The following is a 13,638-nucleotide window of genomic DNA, read 5'->3' as shown; positions in this document are numbered from 1 at the left end:
AAAGGGTTAACTGTTATCTACATTTCATTCATTGTACTTCCACCCTCCCCCCTCCCCTCCCTATTTTGACTCTCTTATTGACTTTACGTTGCCTCATGCAAACCCATCATTTCATATTATGCAATATTTTGGCAAATTTTCAATTTAATTTACACTATATTAATATCTATGAAATCAAGCAGAACTAGAAATGATATTGCAACAGGAAGTCATTTTCACAAAAGAATGAGAGAAAAAAATAAGGCAATTTGTCATATCATATATCAACAATTTAATAAGTAAGCATATGATGGCCCTCCAGTCATGGACCTACTATTGGAGCAAGTAGGTCCATGCTCCGATACATCAAATATTACAAGCACATGTATTGTACATACAAACAACTACAAATTATAAACCTGTTACAGACCATTCAACCACGCTGACTTGAGTCAATTTTCATGTATCTAATACATCATCAAACAAACAAAATCACTACATAACAAATTTCAAGTTACTAAATAGTTTTGTATATGACCCTCTGCCACAAAAACAATGAGTTACAAGAAGATTTTTGGCATGCTAGCACAACTAGAAAGTTTATGTGAGAAAAAAAATTCCAATAGATGATAGATAATTTTAATTGCTAATTTTGTCATCTTTTCTTTGACTAAATCATCTTAACTCAAAGTTATTTTGTGGTGGAAGGGTCACATGGTATCATTTTAAAAGTCATATATCTTGTTTATCATATTTTGGGGAAAAATTACTTTTTTGGTTTAAATGACAAGTGTGACCGGGTAAAAAGAAAAGGGGTAGACAGTGTTGCACTTGGTAATGATGTTAAGAAACTGACTGGTCTCAGTTGTGGAGCAGTTAGAACAAGGTTTCATTGCAGAAAGCAATGGAAGTGCATAGCCTCAGATGATGATGATATGTGATATCATATTCAAATCTCTCTCCATCTTCAAAATAGAACCCAATATACTCGGCCAAAGGGAAAACCATCCCTATGGAGTACAGTAGCAATTGGAAAAAAAGAAGAAGGAAAAAAAATTCTCTTGAACATTTACCATTTTTGGGTAAACGCTTTTTGTTACCAAGTATAGATAAGTATGTATCATCATAACTTTTGCAAGTACAGGCACCAATATTATAGATACACAACTGACATTCAATTCAATGACAGAAACGTTACATCGAGTGATGCATTATGAAGGAAATGATACAAATAAACCAGCGCTGATAGGGGGATACAATAACATTGGATTGTATAACAGAAAAACAGTGGAATACCTATATCTGTGTCAGACTAAAAAGCAAAATTATTCAAAATCAGTTTGCAGTCTAGCAACAACAAATAGCATTCCCTTAGGCTACCCTGGCTTATATTTGTTAACCACATGAAACAAATTATCCACGATCTTGACAAGATATATAAATATATAGATATATTTTGCATCGGTAGCTCTGGTTTCTCATATTTTACAAGCAGTAACATATGCTTACTCACAGAAATTGGACCATTAAGTGGAGTTAAACCTCCCAAATTGTTCACATTTTTAAGTTTAAATGCTATATACACCACCTGTCCAGATTTATAGTTGATTTAATATGGTATTAACTACAGGCAGCTTTTATCTGTCACCTCAAATTTGATATTCAATATGGTAGCTAGTTTGTTTCTTATTCCATTAAAATGAGAAAAAAAAGTCAGATAACCAAATTGAAACAAACTTAGCAGTGGCAGCTAAACAAATAGTTGTCCTTAAGTAATAAAAAAAATAATGAAACAATAATATACAGAAGAAACAAATATTGCCAGGCATGTAATTGTAATGTACATCATATACGACCATCATGCAATTGCAAGAGGTTAACGTACTCATAGTTGTACTTTTACCATCTTTTGACTAACAAAACAATTATTATACAAAAAGCCAGCCTTAAATCTATTGAATTCACATATGTGGAGAATTGCATTAATTTCCTCTATTTTGATGTCTTTATATTCTATTGTCTTGTATGGATGTTGATTAAACTGTCTTTCATTTATGCAGGGATTTCACTATCTAAAACAAGCCTATGTGTTTCTATGGCCCCAAGAATTCAAGCTTTAGCTTGAAAAGGTTGCACCCCTGTCATATTTGATGTTGGCCATACATAGTTTTCTACATGTACTTATCAAACATGCAAAATTCCTTGCTATAATCATTCAAAACTTCCTTCTCATAATAGATTATGATTGGCAAGTTGCAAATCACATGTAACTCTCACACAGATACGAAAAATGAAACTTGTCAAACACGTTGAAACATAATAAAACGGACATGAACCATAATTCGGATTACAAACCTGCCAACATAATTTAGAAATGCAAAATCTGAACAACCAATGGCCAGGGGTCCATGGGGCCAACTCAGTCCAAGTCCCCAATGGGGTCCTGGGGCAGAGCCCAATGCAAGGGTCAAGAGGGCAGTTCTCTCTGAAATTCCTGTAGTTTAGCAACTTTAAACCCAACAGGACTGGGCTATTTAAGGTGTATCGAGGACTGTCTAGCAGGAATGGGTCTATGAGATTTTTCAACATTTTTTTTTTCACATGAAATTTCTGAAATCAAGATGTTCTGAATTTTGGCCATTTTAAAGGTTGAAAATCAGAACAGTTGGCAGGTCTGGGATCACCAGATGAGAAATCTTATCTGTGATATTGCAAAATCTAATGCTACAGTGTGGTATGTCAACCAATGGTATATCATTGGTTTTCTTGGTGTGACCGTGGTAGCATTTTACGACCTTTTAAGGTCACAAACTGCTGTTGAGTGATACCATCTGATTGTACATGTATTGACTGGATTTTTTAATTCACACTTTACAGACTTCTTTACAGACCATTTGGAAATACAGATGGTACAACTCTGGACAGGTTCAAAGTTGCATTTTCTGCCGTTTGACAGAGTCAAAACTATATGGACAGAGGTAAATCTTATTACACTGGGTGATTTGAAGTCCAGTGTTCGTGCTGGTGTTGGAAGCACAACTTGGATTGTGTTTCTAGCTCCAAAACCTATTCTGAGATAACACAAATAATCCAGATCACAATATTTATGGCTCAACACCAAGTGAGTGACTTTGAGGGAGTAATTCTATTTCATGTTTGGTGCTATCCTCATGTAAACATAACCTAACACCAACACCAAAAGGTTTAACACTGAACTTGATATCACCCATTGTAGTACTATATGTGACAGTGTCACTGACAATAGCCCATTGTTCTGTGTACTAAAATTCCACTGAGAATTCAATACTGGGGCAGATATTATATTTCTTACAAAAAAATAAATCAAAATGTATCAAAATGAAATATTAATTCAAAGAACCCTTTAACGATTAACTTTAAAATACAATCAAGAATTTTTTATCGCAATTTTTTTTTCTTTAGACAGCTGTTGGCACATCCCTCCCCCTCCAACATTCATCAAGCAAACAGTGTATATAATATAAATATTCCCTAATGAAGTGCTGTCATGATAATTCTGTGATACAATACTGGGATAAGATCAGCTTTTAAAAAAATTGAGTAATTCTTATACTTGTTCCATCATCGATTTCCTCCTCTTAGAGCTAGAACAAGATGAAGAACAGATCCACCGGTCACTTTGTAATCTTGGGCGGTCTTGTCATCATTCCTGTGCAATTGATAGAAAAAAGAGTAATTGAATAGATGGCTTTGAATGTTGCAGATACCATCAATTATACATATATCATTATCAAGTCGTCAACAAACTAAATGCGATGTCTGGAATAAAAGAAAAATATTTGATTAAAAAACTCTGTTTGATATACTTACTTGAAACATTAAAAATAACATATTTGTAGAGTTATTCTATATCTCATACGCACAAAAAATACGAATAAATATATTATTTCTTGAAAAAATATGATATTTGTAAAAATAAAAAAAGAAGGGCGCAGCAACTAATCCCAAATCCTAGAAAATTCATAACAAGCCCCTTTCCCCATCTTCATCAAAGTGGTCATCCAACAGATATATATCAGAGCATGTACAAAAGGATCCCTTCATGGTTACCAACATGTTTAAAGAGAAAGATTTCACTGATTAATTGGTTTTAGTTTTACCGGTAATATAACAAAAAAAAAAGAGAAAAATATTGGTGAAGGTTTGATGAAAATCCATAAAAGAATAAGAGAATTATGAATTTTCCATGTTTTTAATATGTGACATCATATGCGAGCAGTTCCCCATATATCACGAAATAAATTCAAATTTTCAATGGAACATGATAAATAAACATACGTTTCTTCTAGAAGCTGGTTTGAAATGAAGAATCCCACAAAAATAAAATCACTTTTCAATATTTTTAGAACATGGCATACGGTAGTGTAAAGCGCACAACATATGAAGGAGTTGCTCGTCTGTGACGTCACAAAGTTAATCATTCCGCGATTCAACATAGCAGTTTGACATGTACAGTTGAGGCCAGAAGTTTACACACACCCAGGAAATTCAAAGAAAAGTTGACAACTGCCAAACATCATAAAATCACTATATCTCATAAAATATTTTTACTATCATGACAAATTTGATATCAAACAAATGAGTATGTCTTTCCCCTTCATCACATTGCTTTGTCAGCAGGAGCTGAAAAATATTTAGGTGTAATTTTCCCCAAAAAAAATCTTCATATTTTAGACAAATTAAAAATAAAAACTTGACAAAAACATTTCATATTTGTGCTAGTTACTTCTCAACACAAACATTTCAAATTACACTTTTTTTGTTCAGTGGTGACATATAAAGATAAAAAAAATTAAATCATAGATTTGACATTTATATATTTCTCAACGAAACGATGTTTGAAAATACAATAACAATCAATAGAATACATTTGGCATGAATATTACTCTTTTTCGTCAAAGAAAATACCACCTGAAATATACTTAAATCCTAACGGCATCCCAATCATGTGAAGAAGCTTAATTACGCTCTTTCATTTGATACCAAATTCGTCATGGTAGTATTTGCGTTTCTGAAGATATAGTAAATTTTATGATGTTTGGCAAGCGAACAAATTTCACTGAATTCCATGGGTGTATGTAAACTTTTGGCCTCAACTGTAGGTATCAACATCTATACATTTAAAATTACTTAGACTCAAGTCCTTCCACGAGTCAAATAAATTTTTTTTTCAGACCAGGGCTACATAACACAAAGATTAGCGATCAATCGGCAAATGAACTGACCAATCAATATCAATGTTACATGCGCATTGGGTTTAAAATACTGACCAGGGACCAATCAGTGCGGTTCTTTCATATTTGCAATTCATCGCAAACCTTTGTGTTACGGAGCCCAGAATATGCAAAGATGTGTTATCATTTTCCCCAGGTCATACAGATTTTTGTGGTTAATGGAGATAGGCAGAGACAAATTCTGCAGTACTTACATTTGTTTACCGCTGAAAATTAACCTCTGTTGTGCTGGAGGAATACCCTCTTTCTCTTCTACTCTTTCTTTTATCCTCTCAACCTACATATAAAATGAGATAACAACAGCAAAACAATGAATATCTTCATTTCAATGAAGAAAAACAAGATAGCAAAAAAGGCAAAGGTGAATTACCTCATTAGAAGGAGGGCTTGGTATCATATCACAAATACGAAACTCCATATAAGAAAGGTAATCACTCCCTCATTATAATCTTATTTTTTTAATTTCCAAAATACCAGAGAAAATGATGCTACAAAGTATTGAGAATGTCTTGTGCTCTAGAAAACTAAATGTGATTTTTAGAATTACGAAAGGAAATTTGTCTCTTCGTACTCCATAATTAGGTTCTTTGAATTTGATTACAAAACAAGGAATGCATTAAAAAAGGGTTAAATCTTCAAAATAAGAAAGCAATGCATCTCATAACACACCCACCTTGTCCATAGGCTCGATGTCAATTTCGATCTGTAGAATAATAAAGATTTGATAAAGAATATTTATACAAGGTAGCATTTTAAATATGCATGCATCCATAATAAAGCCATAAAAACCCAGGGGAGCGTTTCATGAAAGGACTTGTCGGACATTTTATCCGAAAAGCCCCATTTCATCTGACAGACACATCCTACATCTCACTAGTCTCAAGATTTTATAAGCACTTGTAAACCTTTTTATTTGTTCATTGCAGAGATTGTCTTTAACCCTTTGTGTGCTGATGTTGCAATTTTGCACTTTCGTACAAGTAAATTCAACAATCGTAATAATTAGTTTTCTCCCCTACCTTCAAATTAGATAAGCTAATAAAAGGTAATAGTTCTTGGATCAAATCTATTTAAAAATAATAAGTATCAATGGTGCAATATGGATATTTTGAATGAAAGAAAATAACATGGAAACAATTGTCAAGATTATTCCCCAAAATTAATTCAGCGTGCAAAAGAGTTTTTTAACGCTTGGTTTCCTTATTTAGAAATTAATTATTTTGTTCACTTCATTTGATTGTTTTTTGGGGACCAAGAAGCAGGGCTATTTTCATACAGACAAGAACAAATGGGGTAAAAAGTTTCCAATAATCCGTATCCAGTGGGGTGAAACCTGCTACTCAGAGAGTCAGCTAAAGAGAGTCAGATCATATACCACATCATTCTCTTACATTATTTTATTATTTTATTATACTTGTATTAGCTTGGGCATATTCAATCACAATAGACCCATAAAGCCTGAGGAAAACTTATTAGTTGTACAATTGTAGAGTGTAATACAACTTACAAGTTAGCAAATTAGTGGATAGTTGGGCTTTAAAACATACAAATTGCAGTTACATCATTTTTGTCTTAACAAATATTTGATGGTGTTGAACATATAAGTTCTTTTTTTGTTATTGGAGATCAATCCTTAATGCACCAAACAGTTTGCATATTTTCTCTGAGGCTTGCAGTGTGTTAATTTTCTTTAATAGACAAGTCCACCCCAACAAAAGTTGAATTGAAAAAAAGAGAAAAATCCAAGCATAACCCTGAAAATTTCATTAAACATCGGATGTAAAATAGGATAGTTATGACATTTTTAAGTTTTGCTTAATGTGAAAAAAAAAATTATACGCACTTCCTGGTCGGTATGCAAATGAGGAGACTGATGACATCGCTAATTCATTATTTCTTTTGTATTTTACTCTATGAAATATTCTAATTTTCTCATCAAAGGAAGGTGAAACAAGTTTTCTTTCTCGATGAACATGGGGAATTACAATTGTTTTAACATAAAAAGTTATTATGTGTACAACAAAGCACAGTGCCAGTCATGGAAAGTTCATTGACCTTTGACCTTAAAAAAATTCAACTCACATTTGAACTTGACCTGCACCTTCAAAAGATGGACTTCTTGTATGAATTTGGCAATCCCAACTCGAAGATATAGAAAGTTATTGTGTGTACAGCACAGCACAGTGCCAGTCATGGAAAGTTCATTGACCTTTGACCTTATTCAAATTCGGCTCACATTTGAACTTGGCCTGCACCTTCAAGAGATGGACGTCTGTTATGAATTTGGCGATCTCACCTCGAATCTATAGAAAGTTATTGTGTGTACAACACAGCACAGTGCCAGTCATGGAAAGTTCATTGACCTTTGACCTTATTCAAATTCGACTCATATTCGAACTTGACCTGTGCCTTCAGGAGATGGACCTCTGGTATGAATTTGGTGATCCCACCTCGAAGATATAGAAAGTTATTATGTGTACAACACAGCACAGTGCCAGTCATGGAAAGTTCATTGACCTTTGACTTTATTCCAATTTGACTCATATTTGAACTTGACCTGTGCCTTCAGGAGATGGACCTCTGGTATGAATTTGGTGATCCCACCTCGAAGCTATAGAAAGTTATTGGGTGTACAACACAATTGTTGACGACGACGACGCCGACGTCGGAAATAGTGATACCTATGTCTCGCTCCGCTACGCAGGCGAGACAAAAATGTAATATTGTATAATAAAATATTGTACAATAAAAAAAAATAAAAGAAAAAGTGAGTTAGGGGCATCATCGACTCTCATCTGCATGTTGCTGAGTTGTGCATATAATGTTTTGTGAAAAATAAGCAAAACTTAAAAATGTCATAACTTTCTTATTTAACATCCAATTTTGATGAAATTTTCAACGTTATTCTTATTTGATTTTTCTCTACTGATTAAAATCAACATTTTTCTGGGGTGGACTTGACCTTTGAAGTGTGAAAGACGGGGGTATTAAAAAATGTTTAACAACTCTCTCCCTCTTCAGATACGAAATTTAAGTGAAGTAAATTGTAATTATCATTATAAACTTACCTCTTTCCCGGTGAGTGTCTGTAAAGATGGAAGGTAAGAAAAGAAAATATAAAAATTCTGCAATTAAAACAATTTTCTTTCAACTGCGTTTTATGTCATTATATTGGGTGATCAGAAAAAAATTCATATAGCTCCATCAAAATGTATCTATCTAGATCTCAAAGAAGATATGCAATGAACTGCTTCTACAATACAGAGAAAGAATCCAAATAAAAAATAATGGAAATATTAAATTTCAGGCATTCCATGAATAAGGAATCAAAATACTTTTTCACTCCTTAAACCCTTAGTCAATGGGTATGCATACGTGGGGAACTATTGTGTTTTTAATTTGAAAAAATGACAGGGCTGTTAAGAAATTCATATTTATTTTGATGAGATTTAAAGTAGATCTACACTTATTCTTAAGAATATTTATCAAAGAAATACCTGACCAAAATAGATTTCACTGCAAAATCAGTATCATTTAAACAAAGGCTAAATTAAATTTATCTGATAAAAACTTAAATTAACACATTTTTCCTTGAACCTTCACATCATAGTCATACTAGACCCTAATTTGAGGGCACATCTGTAGACTAGCATGACCATGATGACTAAAGTAGATCTGGGGCTGACTGCACAAAAGGGTCTTTCCAAAGACCATCTTTCGTGTCATCCATCTTTTATGCTGCGCTGTAGACTATGCGGGATATTTCTGAAATCTATAATAAACAAATGAAATTCATTACTTTATAAGCTAGCTTTTAAATCAATTTTTAAACAATTTCATGAATCGCATCATTCTAACAAAGATTTTGTTTACCCTTTATAACAGACGAATAAACTATGTTTGCAGGTAATGTAGACCTATTCAAATGCGTTTCACATCACGCATCATAATAAACTAAATGGGTGACATGAAAGACGACGGTTCTTGCAAAGACCCTTGCTTACGACATACGTCACTTACGTGTAATCGGCCGACTCAGAATTGTGCATGCACTTTATTTTCCAAACCTTCACCACCTATTATTAGCTAAAGATAGGTTTTGATATAACAGCCTGGTAAACTGCATCCTGAGTGACCCTTGTCAATATGCATGATGAGTGACCATCATCATCATCGCATCAACCTGGGGACCGTTTCATCATGTTCATCAACTTTTTGGTCCGACATGTTGTCAGATCTGACAATCTTTCCTTGATTCTGATTTGGTTCAGAAGGACCACTGTCGGATAAAACTGATGTCCTTTCATGAAACGCTCCCCTGCAGGGGCGGATCCAGCCTTCGCCAAACGGGGGGCCTGGAATTTTTTTTCAGCCATATTTTCCCTGATCGGCCGCTCGAACATGATTTTTGTTTTTTTTGAAGGGGTAGTCCTAATAGTCACTTTTTAGCTTTATTCTTATTAATTAACATAAATAAATTTATATAATATCATAATCCTTATTTACATAGTGCGAGCACGAAGCGCGAGCTAAATTTTTGGGAAATCTTTTGTACTTTTTCATAAAATTTGAAAATTCTGGGCAATGTTTGTTATCCTGAAAAAGATGTGTAAACTAAATAATTACTATGAACGCGATGCTCGAGCAGAAATGAACTGATGGAAAAGGTACCTGTTAAAGACTGCATGCAGTTAGCCATAAAGACGTTACATATTTTAAAAATCAAATAATGCGAGCGCGAGCTGATAAAATTTGACATTTTTACCCAAAGAATGGAAATTCCAAACACTTTGTAACTTTAACAGAATAGGTATATAACTAAACAATTGATGCGAGCGAGAAGCGCGAGCAGAAAATTTCGAGATTTAGACCTACTGAACGAGACACTATTCATGTTTTGTAAATCATGAAAAGGATGAGTAATTGGGGATCTTCCTTACATTAATAATGCGAGCGCAAAACGCGAGCAGAAAATTTTCATATGCGTGTTGAACTGATCGAATGCGAGCGCGAAGCGCGAGCTGAAAAAAATTGACATTTCTACATAAAGAATGGAAAATTTTAAACAATTTTTATAATCATGAACAAGATAGCTATGTAACTGATTGATGCGAGCGCGAAGCGCGAGCGGAAAAAAATGAGATTAAGACCTAAAAACGGGACACTCTATTCATGTTTTGTAAATCATGAAAAGAATGAGTAATAGGGGATCTTTCTAAATTTATAATGCGAGCACAACATTTTTGATATTGTGATTTGAAACTGGATGATTGAAAAAAACAAAACAAGTTGAGTATCGAATAAACATGCGCGCACCTGTTTCATATTTAGACCTAGAATATAGGCATTCTAAATACGTCTTTTATCGTGAAAATCAAAGCGAGCGCCAAGCGCGAGCTTAAACTATTTTATATTCTGATCTGAAAAAATAGTCAATTTCAGCTCTATTTATTTTCAAGCACTTTGTAGGAATATTGTGAGGTGGATATGGATCTTACTTAAGAGCTGATATTTTTCATTATTATTACTTTGAGTTTTGACATAGGACCGGTACATCCTTAGGACATGTCATCATATGAATATGAACACTGTCGTCCTATTCCTCTTGCTAAGCGCGAGACGAAACAAAAGGGACAATTCAATTATTCAATTGATATCTTCTTCATTAATGCGTAATGAGGGCGCGAAATCTGATGATGCGATGGCCTGAAAACTGGACATTTCAAGCACTTTTGTAATTAAATATAACTACATGTAGAATGCGTCATTTCATTTAATATATTATAAACCACTAAATGCGAGCGCAAATTGCGAGTCTAAATATTTTTATACACTGTCATGAAAAGGGGATTTTAAGTAGTTTGTTGTATAATCAATATTGAGACATACATATCTCGCCAATCAAAATGCGAGTGTGCAGCGCTAGCTGATACGTTTTGACAATCAGACCTGAAAAGGGATATTTTGAAAACTTTATGGAATACACAAAAATAATAGGTACCTGATAAATCAAAATTTGCGAGTGCGCAGCACGAGCAGAAAATGTTAATATTCAGACCATAAAACTGACATTTTTCCAGCAGTAGAGGCGCACGGCCAATATTGGAGACTGTCTCCAATGTGGGAGATTATCTCCAATATCAGAGACTTTTGTAAAGAATTTGGGTATCCAATTTCAGAGACAGTCTCCAGTTTTGGAGTCCAATTTCCTTTGTTTACATTTGCTGCAAAAGGATTACCTTGGCGGCAAATAAAAATGTGATAAGCAGATTCCTCATGAATAATTACCCCTTTTCACCGTCTACTTTTGTTTTGATAAGGATTTTTGTTGTCAATCACACACAAAACAAATGGGCTTCTGACCTCAGTGAGACAAAATTTTGGGTGGAAAAAAATCATGCTTTTGTTGGTGTTGTTTCTTTTGTCCTTTTGCAAAGCAAGTCTCCAATGTGGGAGATTGTCTCCCCTATTGGAGAGAGTCTCCCATATTGGCCGTGCGCCTCTACTGTCCAGAGCACTTTTTAAAAATCAATTTGTAAATCACACAAAAATAATGAAAGTTCGAGTTCCGAGATGAAATATGTTTTTTTGTATATTGACTTCCTAACTTGATATTTAAACTCCATATTGAACAAGATATGTAAATCACCTCAAAGGCAATGCGAGCGCAAAGCGCTAGCGAAAATGTTATCTAAATAATTTATAGTGACATGAAAAATTGAAAGATTTTAAAAATTATTTTCCAAGTCTTCCCCTCATCTCATTTTATTCACTCGTCTTCTTCCTCTTATGTTTCCCCTTCTTTTTTCTCCTCTCTCTTCCCTTCTTTTTCTTGTTTTTTCTTTCTTTCCCCTTTTTTTCTTTTTTTTTGCTCCGCCAATAGGGGGGCCCGGGCCCCTCGGATCCGCCTATGCCCCTGGGCCTGATCAACAGACACTGCACTGGTCACCAGCAACACTCGGAACATCAAAAACATGATCATGAAATATGATGAATACGGTAATATTTAATTAACTCACAAGCGCAGTCAAAGTCAAATTCATTTTATTTTTTGTAGGCTGGCCTTACCTTCACTTTGATCAACATCTTCTTTATTTGTTTACTCGATCTCTAAATCACTAGAAATGCCTCAGTTTGTTATTCTGATCGCTTGAATCTTGATGATGGTTCGCGTCGATGATTCACATGCAATATGATGAGTGCAATTGCAATGTAATTTTCTATGTATTAGAAAATGCACAAAGTTTGAGATGGCTTTATTCAAGGTATTTATTAATTTTAGTATCTACAGATAAATTAATAATTAGAATCATTTTGTGAATTTTATGATTTCAGACAAATATAAATATTTAATACTGTTTATTTTACTTTGAAGGTAAATTAATTCTAAAAATATATTTAAAACCAGGCAAATAAAATTTTCAATTCTATAAATGGCAATTATAGAGACTATACCGGAAGCTACCCTCACGAGCCGATTCCCTCCGAACGCCAACGTCGGAGGGAGAGACAGCCCGAAGGTCGAGGGTCCGATATACGTACCGGTATCATGTATGCCGCTGCACGAGCTACTGTAATTCGTCTCGCTGTTTAGGCCGGGCTTTACAAACGCGCGCGCGGGAATCTATGCGAAGAATGTTTTGTATACGTCTCTTGTATAGTAGCAGTGGCAGTGCAGCATCTGCAGAGCTGAGGCAGTGCAGTGATCGAGTGCTTATCAGGATTCTGCTCAATTGAAATCTATGACAGTTCTCTTTTTCTGAAATTTCGCAGAGCTAGTACAAGTACCGGTACCGGTAGTCTACAATAATTACAAAGCAAAAGTCTTTGTCTCAGCACAGGAGTCAGTTAAGTCTTTGCTCACAAGTCACAACCACATCACTAAAAAAAGACACTAGGCCTATACTCTGACTCTGAGTCTGAGTCAGCTGTGAGTCTGCTTGATTCTTCTGCATAAAACTACATTTGGCAATAGACCAGTTGTACTTTTTGTTTTGAATGGACCAAAACTGAAAACAAAAGTTGCTTGCTCAAATCAAAACTTAAAGCGTATCCCAGCAACCAGCAGAATCTTCTTACTTAGTCTCATGCCAAGTTTTATTGGAATTTAGTGACCATCGAACGTGCATCCACTGATCCAGATTCTGCCATCATACTACTACTACTAGCAGACGTCAATTGCCAACATGCCAAGAATCGACAGTGACATCAAGCTAGACTTCAAAGATGTTCTTGTTCGACCAAAGAGGAGCACATTGAAGAGCCGATCGGAGGTGGAGCTTCAGAATAAAGTGAAATTTAGCTGCCATGGCTATATGTGTGCAGTCGTTTGGAGTGCTGCAGTTTTGAGTGTACATCACATGTGTGGTTGTTCACCTTTTTTAAA

The 13,638-nt window shown here is 34.6% G+C and overlaps 2 protein-coding genes across 5 annotated transcripts in view; one reads left to right on the top strand and one right to left on the bottom strand.

Annotated features, from left to right (window-relative positions):
- Positions 1-247: 247 nt before the first annotated feature.
- Positions 248-12,923, bottom strand: LOC129254189 (NEDD8). Of its 3 annotated transcripts, none has more exons than XM_064094886.1 (6): positions 12,795-12,923; positions 12,321-12,472; positions 8,321-8,338; positions 5,926-5,955; positions 5,447-5,529; positions 248-3,667 (listed from the first exon to the last, which is right to left on the bottom strand). In XM_064094886.1, exons 2-6 carry the CDS (start codon positions 12,336-12,338, stop codon positions 3,580-3,582), a joined length of 237 nt encoding a protein of 78 aa, XP_063950956.1. In that variant the 5' UTR covers positions 12,339-12,472; positions 12,795-12,923; the 3' UTR covers positions 248-3,579. The 3 variants fall into 3 exon arrangements, with proteins under 3 accessions (XP_063950956.1, XP_063950954.1, XP_063950955.1); XM_064094884.1 differs by having other exon boundaries at positions 12,708-12,835; XM_064094885.1 differs by lacking the exon at positions 12,795-12,923 and adding an exon at positions 12,621-12,708.
- The window catches only part of LOC129254190 (GMP reductase 1-like), a 15,966-nt gene continuing 15,230 nt past the window's right edge, over positions 12,903-13,638 (top strand). The window contains exon 1 of one of the 2 annotated variants that reach the window (XM_064094882.1): positions 12,903-13,543. In XM_064094882.1, the coding sequence (XP_063950952.1) occupies positions 13,439-13,543 (105 nt within the window). In that variant the 5' untranslated portion in view covers positions 12,903-13,438. The remainder of the gene's footprint in view (positions 13,544-13,638) is intronic. The other variant, XM_064094883.1, reaches the window with a different exon arrangement.

This window comes from Lytechinus pictus, chromosome 2, assembly GCF_037042905.1.
Source record: "Lytechinus pictus isolate F3 Inbred chromosome 2, Lp3.0, whole genome shotgun sequence".
NCBI lineage: Eukaryota > Metazoa > Echinodermata > Echinoidea > Temnopleuroida > Toxopneustidae > Lytechinus > Lytechinus pictus.
Note: the sequence above shows the minus strand (reverse complement) of the source record. Positions and strands in the feature narration are given on the sequence as shown.